This window comes from Sinocyclocheilus anshuiensis, unplaced genomic scaffold, assembly GCF_001515605.1.
Source record: "Sinocyclocheilus anshuiensis isolate Anshui unplaced genomic scaffold, SAMN03320099.WGS_v1.1 scaffold418, whole genome shotgun sequence".
In the NCBI taxonomy this organism is placed as follows: domain Eukaryota; kingdom Metazoa; phylum Chordata; class Actinopteri; order Cypriniformes; family Cyprinidae; genus Sinocyclocheilus; species Sinocyclocheilus anshuiensis.
This window is the reverse complement of record NW_015544131.1, coordinates 236,847-248,283: the sequence shown is the minus strand read 5'-3', so window position 1 is coordinate 248,283 and position 11,437 is coordinate 236,847. Positions and strand designations below refer to the sequence as shown.

The 11,437-nt window shown below is 41.0% G+C and overlaps 1 protein-coding gene across 1 annotated transcript in view; it reads right to left on the bottom strand.

Annotated features, from left to right (window-relative positions):
* LOC107694888 (NACHT, LRR and PYD domains-containing protein 3-like) overlaps positions 1–11,437 on the bottom strand; it is a 41,121-nt gene that overhangs the window by 553 nt on the left and 29,131 nt on the right. The window contains exons 5-9 of the mRNA XM_016494610.1: positions 10,634–10,804; positions 4,980–5,153; positions 1,211–1,384; positions 276–322; positions 14–202 (exon numbers count right to left, since the gene is read on the bottom strand). Coding sequence (XP_016350096.1) covers positions 14–202; positions 276–322; positions 1,211–1,384; positions 4,980–5,153; positions 10,634–10,804 — 755 coding nt within the window. The remainder of the gene's footprint in view (positions 1–13; positions 203–275; positions 323–1,210; positions 1,385–4,979; positions 5,154–10,633; positions 10,805–11,437) is intronic.

Genomic DNA, 11,437 nt, shown 5'->3' with positions numbered 1-11,437 from the left:
TCAGCATGTCCACTCCATTCAGCCTCCCAGTAACAGCGTCCAGACAGACTCTCTCTACTCAGAACTTGAGGATGCCTTTCAAATCTCTCTGGATGATCAGGATATGCCTGATGCTCTTCCACATATGTCACCTTTCTGTTATCTTCAGACAGAACAAGGTTTTTGTTGGCTGTGATTGGATTCAGTGTGAGATCACAGAAATCTGAACACAAGAAGAGACAACACTTATAACAACACACATCACCAAATGTGTGTGTGTGTGTGTGTGTACATACATTTGTGTAGTCCTGCTTTAATCCTGAACTCTTCTCCATGATCCACACTGCAAAACACATACAGTGTTGCACATTTGAAACAATCAGAAACATTTGTTTTGGTATATTGTGTTTCCCATAGACTTTTTGCATTTCTACATATTACATTTACACAGTCATTTAGCAGACACTTTTATCCAAAGCGACTTAAAAATGAGGACAATGGAAGCAATAAAAATCAACAAAAGAGCAATGATATGAAAGTGCTATGACAAGTCTCAGTTAGCCTAACGCAGTGATGAATAGAGTGCATGTCTAAAAGTGGCAAGGTTTTTTTTTTTAAAGAATAGAATTAGAATATAAAGATGGAACAGATGTGTTTTTAGTCGTTTCTTGAAGATGGCTAAGGACTCAGCGGCTCGGATTGAGTTGGGCAGGTCATTCCACCAGGAGGGAACAGTTAATGAAAAAGTCCTTGAAAGTGATTTTGTGCCTCTTTGGGATGGTTCACTTGCAGAACGCAAGCTTCTAGAGGGCACATAAGTCTGAAGTAATGAATTTAGGTAAAGGGGTGCAGAGCCAGTGGTGGTTTTGTAGGCAAACATTAATGCCTTGAATTTTATGTGAGCAGCTACTGGTGTTTGTTAGACAAGCTGAGATGTGAGCAGCTATCGTCGGATCATCAGGATGGAATGAGAGGTAGAGTTGAGTGTCATCAGCACAGCAGTGATATGAAAAGCCATGTTTCTGAATGACAGAACCTTGTGATATTAATTAAACCATTATTTAGTATGTTTATTAGTTTAGTTTTCCTAGGGGAGACTGATGGCTAGTTTCCACGCTGTAGCTAGTTTTAAGGTTTTCCAATCCTAGTGGGGACATTTGAACCTTGCAATGTAAGTTAAACCTGTGTATACATACACACACATCAGTGTGACTCTTCCTGCTCAACATACTTGAGTTTGTCCAGTCTGTATTTTGGATCCTCCAGTTTTTCAGAGAGCAGCTTGACTCCTGATTCTCCTGGGTTATTGTAGCTCAGATCCAGCTCTCTCAGGTGTGAGGGGTTTGAACGCAGAGCTGAAGACACATAACCACAGCCTTTCTCTGTAACCATACAGCCAGATAACCTAAAAACACACAGCAACATTCCACATCACATTAGTTTGGCAATCAGACATCACTTTCACACACTGACCTATGCAGTTCACACAGCTCCTTTGCTCAAATGCATGTTTTTCCTCTACCATTTTCATCTTGAGTTCTTTGCTTAATTATTTAACTTCATTGCATGCTGCATATTTTCCATAGACAATTCCATACTTTAACCATTAGTGAGATTTTAAATGTATAATGAAGTTTAATACATGAATGAAACATGTACATTAAGTCATGATGGCATTAACAATAAATTATTGTTCTGTGTTAAAGGGATGATTTACCCAATAATGGAAATTTGCTGTAAATTTAATTCAAAATTAAATTTAATACAAAAGGCAATTCAAAATGTAAGTGACTTTTTCTCTTGTGTAGAACATTAAAGAACAGTAAATCAGTTAAAAAAATCAGCTGCCCAATTTTGAGAAAAAAGCATATTAAAGAACACAAAATGACTCCTGACCATATATATTGAGGTCTCATGAAGTAAAAAAAAAATGTCTGTGCAAGAAACTGGACATTATTTACAACAATATTACCTGTATTCCATAGCCTCAGTCAAATGGTCCAGAGTGATATCTGGTTCATGAATGAAGCATTCTTTTGAACTGGTTCTTTTCATTGATGGACTGAACTGTCTGAAATGGTTCGCGGCTCAAGCAGCACAGATCTACAAGTTACTCAAACAAAACTCACTTTTGGATGTGCCTGATGGTCACTCTGACTCAAAATGAGTCAACATACCAGCGTATGTGATCCTATGTTGCTGGTTTTTGCAAACCCTTTCAGTGCTTCAGTTCCTCCAACAGTATCTGAACTGAGGAAACACAGAAGACCGATGAGCTGGTGATATGTGCATGTGTGAACTGAGCACTTGAATAAAGGGGTGAAATTTAAGTTTTTATGGTTTCTCATTGTTTATTTAAAAAGGTGCGCTGATGAAGACATGTTTATTCACTTTAAGTATTTTAGACAAGCAATACATGTTTTACACCATTATTGGGTGCAGTAATATTATGTGACCTGTGCTGGCAAAATGAGTCACAATGAGCACATTTTCAAAAATCTGTTTTATTTTTTTATTTACATTCTCAATTAAAAGACATTCAAAATGATATATGAGTTCTTGGAATCTGACAAAAAATGACTGAGCTACATCTGTTCCAAGTCTATAGAGTCAGCAAAGTCAATTTAGAGAAAAATCGAGTTATAGTTTTCTGAAGGTTCCAAAGCGAAATCACCTAGTAACGTTGCATCTTTTCTTCCAATTCTTTTTGCCTGTAGCTCAAAATTAGCCTGCGCACATTCCAACTAATTTTGCCAGCACAAGTCACATATAATTGCGTATACATTACATCTAAACAAAGCTAGTGAACTGAACCAGTTCATTGTAAAAGAAAAGAATGTTGCCTGAGGCTTGTCAGGATCGCCTAATGAGAGGAAACGAGGAATGAGGAGAACGCAGGAGAATAGCAATCCACAGTCTTTAATAATCCACAGGAGCACTCACGAATGCTCAGGCGACCGATGTGGAGGCGGGGATCTGGAAGGCCGCGGTGGAGCCGGAGCGACAGAGGACCAAGGGTGATGGTGGGCTGGGCTCTGGGTCCGGAGTGGAACTGGCGAGATCCTCCTTGGGACAGTCGGTGAACGGGGATCCGTTTGTCGTCAGTATCCACTCTACAAAGGCGGTGAAATCCACTCGAGGGCCATCTTCAGATTTGGGAAATTCGCAAATCCACATTTTGCTATAAGTTTGATTGCATCATATAATAATTGCTGTTAATAGTGTTCATCGTCTGTTTGATTACGTCTTTAATTGATTTTTCCGTACATTTCTGCCATATGTACATTAACTGACAGTCACCACTGATAAGCTACCACTAAATATTGTAGAAACTTAATTTGCTGTAAAGTTGCTTTGCAATGATTTTTATCGTGAAAAGCGCCGTACAAATAAACTTGACTTGACTTGACTTCAGACGACCTAGGGATCTAGTGACAATGTGAACTGGTTTTACCCTCCACATTTACAAGTGATGAGTAGTTTACACTTTAGATTAGCAGATGCAGAAAGCTTTGTAAATGATTTATTCATACATTTACACAACAGGTTTTGAATACTTTGTAGTGTGTACTCCAATGTAAAGGCTCACTGGTGAGGGTGTAGACAGATGTCTTCTCTGACACACAAGGAGTATTTTAACGCTGTGCACCTGATGTGGTCTTCAGTGGAGGGTAAAACCGGTTCACATTGTCACTAGATCCCACACACTCCACACAGAACACAAGTCTGTGCTGATGAGAGAAAGGGTTTAACATAACCCACTGGAATCCCCTGACTGTAAGTAATTTACACGTTTATTCACTTGACAGCAAATAATTTATTATTCTTTAAAAAAAAGTTTTAGCATAATTGCATTTTTGGCTTCTTAACAGACCATCTTACAACTTTAACGAAACATACAAAAATTATATACCGATCATTTACTAATGGTTTGATCATAATTTGTTCATGATTAACAAATGTTTGAGACAATAGTACAATGTTGACATTTCAATGAATAATAAGTGATTACTAATATATTTACTAGTAACTTATAAACCATTTACTAAGGATCTGTTTGATAATTTCATAATATGCTTTTTTTAAGATAATCTAGATAAGATTAGCATATTACTTAATCATTTGTGAACGTATAGTCATGTTTTGTAAATTATTAGTTCATCATTATCTAATCACTTGTAAATGGTTTATAACTTAATCTACAAAACAGATAAAAATATTAACATATTATTATCATTATCATATTAACAAAATATTATCATTTATGAAAACAGTCATGTTTTGTAAAAGATTAGTTAATCATTAACTAATCACTTATAAATGAACGCTGTTATAAAGTGTTACCCAATTTTTCATTTTCGGGTGAACTATCCCTTCAACTATATTTAGTTAAACTATATTTCAGGGAAGAAGCATGGTACCATAACTGATGTTGTTCCTTGGTCACAGGAAGTTTGAAGGCATTGCTAGTTTGTTTTTGAAATTAACACATTAAATAATTACAATTTATTTGAACTTGTTGATTATCTTTACTATGTTTTGTATTTTTTTTTTCTTTCTTACTATAGTTTGTGAATTAGTCATGCTGTTGCTGGGGATAATTTCATACACTGCCATTCTTGTATTTTCTTATATTTAGTTTTATATATTCCACTGACATCAGAAAAGAAAACGAAAGCACTTCCTTTGCTGGTAGTCTTCGAGAGGCATTAACTGACTGAGGCAGAGATCAGAACATAAAAATAACTTGACAAGAGTCCAAAGTGAATATTGATTACTCATGCATTAGTGCTTAGTGCTAAAAACACTGGCATTAGCATCATTGACCATTGGGCAAGAATCAGTATTAGCCCAAAAAATAAAAATTCCAATTAAACACCAGACCAAATACAGCAACTGGGTTCTGCTGAGGCATTACAAGCACCCAGGAAGTCAAGAGCAGAACTGAAGTGACATGTTTAGTTTGATTAGAGTAATTATTTATCTGTGTTCTCAAATACCTCAGTATGTTCAGTTGACAGTTTGGACTCTTAAATCCAACAGAAAGCAGCTTGACTCCTGAATCCTGTAGGTCATTGCTGCTCAGGTCCAACTCTCTAAGCTGGGAGTTTGATGATTGTAAAGCCGAAGACAAACTTTCACAGCACTGACCAGTGAGATTACAGAAGACCAGTCTGAACAGAAAAATAGAGCAACATCAAAACAGATGAATTACATCACGATTGGTTTAAAGGGGTCATATGATGCGATTTCAAGTTTTCCTTTCTCTTTGGAGTGTTACAAGCTGATTGTGCATAGATAAGATCCCTGAAGTTGCAAAGACTAAAGTCTCAAAACCAAAGAGATATTCTTTATCAAAGTTAAGACTCTACACCAAATACACAAAATAATGATCTTTAAAAAAGCATCATATGACCCCTTTAAGTTGCAACTGAGTTGCAGTGGTGGACAGCAATAAAGTATTTTCACTTTGTTACTGTACTTAAGTAAATTTTTCCAAGTATCTGTACTCTGCCAGATTTTTTATTTTGAGAAACTTTTGTCACTACATTTTAAATCATTGTTATATTTAACCCAAGTATTTGGTTTGTGTACTGGGTCCACCACTGGTGATTTGTTTATTTGTAAATAGTCCTTCCATTACCTCCAGATGCATAATTTATGCTGATTTGCAGATCATTCACCCAATCAGGGGTGTGTTTCCCAAAAGCATCATTAGCTAACTATCGTGGTAAGTTCCATTGAACACTATTGGTAATGACGGAAATTGTGACCATAGTTGCTTTCGGGAAATGCACCCCAGAGTGTCTCCTCTCACATTACTTTTCACCACTATTTCTTGATTAACTTTCATCAAACTCATGCATTACTGTAGGATCTGTGTTAGAACTCAATTATCTCCAGGGTCAAAAGGGACTCATTATTGGAGAGTTTAACTTAAGATACATTTTTTATTTTTTTTTAACATAGTTTAATCTCATATTTCATAATGTTTTATTTTCAATGTTCCCTCTCTTTATACCACATTATTTTCAAGAATATTTAATATGAACAATTTGTAATATTTCTGCAAAAACACAATGTCATGCTGTATACTGTATATACATGCATATACATGCTGTATACTTCATTGCAATTTAGTCCCATCAATATAAAAAGTTCACCCAAAACAACATTGATGTATGCAAGCTAAATAGTTGACTAATTGTTAGTTGACAAGAAGAGGCTAAATCGACCAGATTTTAATTAGTCAGTTTGGTCACATAAAAAAAAAAAAACTCAACAGGAATAGATTGTTACCACAGCTGCTATACAGTGCCTATAGAAAATCATCATTCCCCTTTGAAATATTTACTTTGTCATACAGCCTGAAATCAAACCCCATTCGAAATAACTTTTCCAGCTTTATTTACACTTTTGGTCTTACCAAGCCTATGGCGACAAAGCCCGCCAGAGCGGGCAGGGCAATCTGGCTATATAAGTGGGCATATCACCATAAGATCCTCAGATTTCTTCTCCTTCAGCGACGATGACGATCTTCACTGATACTACGAGAGTTGATCCGCTGTGTGGCATTTCCACGGCGAAGCTTCAAGACCTCTCTCTGCTCGGCTGATCTCGCCTTCAGCGCCCGCAGCAGCGCCGGTCTCCTAGATCCCCTGCCACCATCCGGCGAATTACTAAAAGAGCTTTTAAAAGAGCAAGGATATGAATCTCTACTCTCTGCGCTCGCGGTTGGCTTTCTTTTCAGAAATTGACCCCGTCCCTCGCGTCCTCTCGTTTTCTTCCTCCCAGGAACCTGCGAGGAAAAAACAGCGGGGCAGAGGACCTCGGCGCCCGGAGACGAGCAAGCCCACACTGGCCTCGACCCCCCGTGCCTCGTTCTCTCCTCATAGAGAGGCTTGTCCCGTTCTTATTCTCCCAGCCAGACCAGTGTTCCTCTGCAGCTGCGAGCGACCTGATCTCGTTTGGTGGGAGTGAGTGTGACGCGCTGGACGACAGCATGTCGTTGGTGGCTTCAGACATGGAGGATCTGTCAGGCTCGACCAACGACCCCGACCACCCGCCGTCTGCGGAGCCCAGCGATCCCAAGCCAGGCATGGACGCCGAACTATTCCGTGTCCTGTCTAAGGCTGTGGAGGAGCTGGGACTAGAGTGGTCGCCTCCAGAAATGCTGGCGGTATGTTTGGGCCTTCGCACCTTCCTGCCAGACCTGAGGGGACACCACGTCCTGGTCAGATCGGACAGCATGATGGTAGTGTCCTACATAAATCGCCAGGGAGAACTCTCCTCGAAGCTCCTCTTTATTCTAGTAGAGTACCTCTTGGAATGGACTCAGACCAACGTGTGTTCGCTGAGTGCGGCGCATGTGCTGGGAAAGTTGAACCAAGGAGCAGATATGCTATCTCGGAGCAAGGTCCCTTCAGACGAGTGGATGCTCCACCCGCTAACGGTTTAGAAAATCTGGGAGATCTTTGGCAAGGCAGAGGTTGACCTCTTCGCCTCAAAAAACAACTCTCATTGCCCAACTTATTTCTCGAAGGACACGGACACGTTGGTCCACGACTGGCCTAACTTCCTCTTTTATGCTTTTCCCCCAATCGCCCTGATCCCACAGGTAATCAGGGAACAAGAGCACAAGGTTCTTTTAGTAGAACTGGAGGAACCATCACTGGTTCGCAGAGCTGTCCCAGCTGCTGGTAGCAGCTCCATGGCCCATTCCCCTGAGGCGGGACCTCCTCTCTCAGGCGAACAGAACGATATGGCACCCCCAGCCCGAGCTGTGGGCTCTGCACTTTTGTCCTCTCGATGGGAGCCTGCGTACCTCCCAGAGAGCATACTAAATACAATCTCTCAAGTTAGAGCTCCATCTACGAGACGCCTCTACACTTCTAAGTGGTCGGACTTCTCCCCTAAAGAGCCCTCCCTTTGAGCCGCTACAATCTATTGACCTTCGTTCCCTGATGCTAAAAACTGCTCTGCTACTAACGTTGGCATCAGTAAAGCGTATGGGTGATCTGCAGGCGCTCTCTGTGAGCCCCACCTGCCTTGAGTTCGGGCCCAATGACTCTAAGGTCATCCTGAAGCCAAGGCACCTAAAGTGCTCTCCACTCCATTCAGGGCACAGGTTATAACTCTATCGGCGCTTCCTCCCTTGGAGGATGACCAGAAGTTGAAGTTACTCTGCCCCGTCAGGGAATTAAAGACTTATATTTAGCGTTCTGCCCCATTTAGGCAGTCTGAACAACTCTTTATATGCTTCGGTGGCCGCACCAAAGGGCTTCCGAACACAAGATAGTTGACGCTATTGCACTAGCATACTTCTCCTTGGGCCTACACTGCCCCATGGGAGTAAGAGCCCACCCGACTAGAGGCATAGCCTCGTCTTGGGAGTGGTCTAGTGGTGTGTTCATTGCAGAGATCTGTGCGGTGGCCGGCTGGGCCTCGCCGTCCACATTTGCCAGGTTCTATAATCTGGACGTTCCGGCCTTACAGGCCCGGGTCCTTTCTGCATAATGGGCTCATTCTTGCCAAACCAGTGCTTAGGCTTTGCCCTCCTTCTTGTATGCTCTTGGCCCTCACTGAGTGCCGAGGCTGTATGGAGTTTTCTTGGAACGATTCTTGAGGCCGGACCGACCTCTGCGTGCTTGGCCCTATTGTCTCCTGCGGGTCTTCCCTGCTAATTACTTAGTCCCTCTGGGCCCCTTATGGTGCTTAAGGCAAGTTCAAGCATGAGTTGTTCCTCTAGCATAGCACGGCGGAATTGTACTGGTTCCCCATAGCGTTTTAGCAGACGCAGTACGAGTGAAGTATCGATAGGGAACGTACTTGGTTACTAATGTAACCTCGGTTCCCTGAGATACGGGAACGAATACTGCGTAACTAGCCGTGCTATCGTTCATTTTTATGGTTCGTTTTTAATTCACTGCACGAACCAACGGCCGTGCAGTTACACTGCGTTATTGAAAAGGCTTCAGTCATCTGAGAAAAATGAGTTTTTCCCCATAGCATCTTAGCAGACGCAGTACTCGTTCCAGAATCTCAGGGAACCGAGGTTACGTTAGTAACCAAATACGTTCAGCAAATTAATAAAAAACAAACAAAAAAAAAAAACAATAACAGGGTTGGAAAAGTCATCATTCCCTTGATTTAATACTTCGTAGAGCCACCTTTTGCTTTAATTACAGCCGTCAGTCTTTTTGGATATGTCTGTACTAGCTTTGCATACCTTGATTGGGGAATATTTGCCCATTCTTCCTTGCAGAATTGCTCAAGTTCAGTCAAATTCTGTGGTTAGCGGCAATGGACAGCTCTCTTCAAATCCATCCACAGAGTTTCGATTGGATTTAAGTCAGGGTTCTGACTTGGCCACTCAAGGACATTCACCTTCTTATCCTTAAGCCATTTCGTTGTTGTTTTGGCAGTATGTTTAGGGTCATTGTAGTGTTGGAAGGTGAATGACCTGCCCGTCTTCAGCTGTCTAGCAGAGGGACACAGGTATTCCTCAAGAATTTGGATGTACTTGGCAGCATCCATTTTCCCTTCAATCCTGAACAATCGCCCAGTCCCAGCTGAAGAGAAACACTTGCAATACTTCATAGTAGGTATGGTGTGTTTTCAGTGGTGTGCTGTGTTTGCTTTTCGCCAAACATAGCGCTTGGAGTTCAGTCCAAAAAGGTAAATTTTGGTCTCATCAGACCATAGCACCTTTTGCCAGAAGGTATCAGACTCTTCCAAATGTGTTTTTGCATAGCGCAAATGAGACTGCGTGTGACACTTTTTTAGGAAAGGCTTCTTTCATGCCACCCTGCCATACAGGCCAGATTTGTGTAAAGCTTGGGAGATAGTTGTCACATGCACCGAATGACCAGACAGCCATAAAGCCTTGTAAGTCCTTCAAAGCTGCCTTTGGCCTCGTGGTAGCTTCTCTTATCAATGTCCTCCTAGCTCTGTCATCCACATGTGCTGGTGGTGACATATGCTTTCCACTTCTTAATGATGCTCTGAACAGTACTCTGAGGGATAGCTAAAGCCTTTGAAATGTTTTTGTAGCCTTCTCCTAACTTGTGCCTTTCTACAACTTTATCCCAGAGGTCTTTTGAAAGCACTTTCCCAACCATGGTTAATTCTTTGCCATACCATACACTACTAACAGTGGAATCTTCAAGAAACGTTTCACTCGTTTTATTCTCAAGTAATAAACACCACTACTATTGATGTCAGGTGGGGAAATTAGCCTGGTGTTTAATCTGGAAGTTGATTGCTTTCACCTGAGCAAGTTTATAATGGTATACTCTAAGGGGCTGATCACTTTACCAAACCAGGCGTTTCACTGATTAATTTTTAATAATCCTCCAGAAGTTTTTTAAATTATATTTTTACTTTAATTACGAGGGTTATAATGTGTACATGCAGCTCAAAAAAGTTAGACTCAATTTATTTTATTTATTATATTTTATTGTAATGTGACAAAAGGAAAAGGTTTTCACACGGTATGATGATTTTCTATAGGCACTGTATATGTATTTATTCATTTTTTTAGAATATAGCGTATTGTAGGAACAACATTCCTCACATTATATAATCAGTGTTGATGGCAATGGACTTTGCTTGGTGTGTCACATACATAAATATGTAATTGTGAAAGTCAAACCTTAGTATGTTCAGTTGACAGTGTGAACTCTTCAGTCCAGCAGAAAGCAGATTCACCCCTGAATCCTGCAGGGCATTGTTACTCAGGTCCAACTCTTTAAGAGAGTTTGATGACTGAAGAGCTGAAGACAAACTTTCACAGCACTGATGGGACAGATGACATCTAGCAAGTCTATAATGGAGAATGACAGTGCAATGAGGAGATGGATGGTTAATGTTTTCTGTATTTTGTGCATGACAACTGTGGTAAGTTGAAAATGGGGATCACATAAGAAATGGATGTTAATTACCCTGTCTCTAAAAACTATTAAAAAGTATAGTTTAGAGCAGGGATCCTCAAATCTGCTCCACAAGATCCACTTTCCTGCAGATGCCTTGTCCAAATACCCACACTTGCGGTCTTGGCCACTTGACAGCGCATGCACATGACAGGAAGTAAGTGCGCAAGACTGTCCCAGGTCTTAAAAACACCAAAGCACAGTGCCCTGAACGCACACTAAATCCACACTATCTCGAATACTATTCAGGAGCGCTATTCGGGGCTTATTTTATCCCATCATGCATCATGTTTTGGAAATACAGGAAATACGTCAAAGTAGCCAAGAGGTGTCGGCACCGATAACCTTGTGGGTAGCGTGTCGACATACAGCGCCGTTGCGCTTTGGGTGTCGTGAGTTCGAGTCCCAGCTCGCAGACCTTTCCCGATCCCCCCCCCCCTCTCTCTCTCACTGTGCTTCCTGTCATCTCTACACTGTCCTGTCATAATAAAGGCAAAAGCACCAAAAATAAATCTTTAAAAAACAGT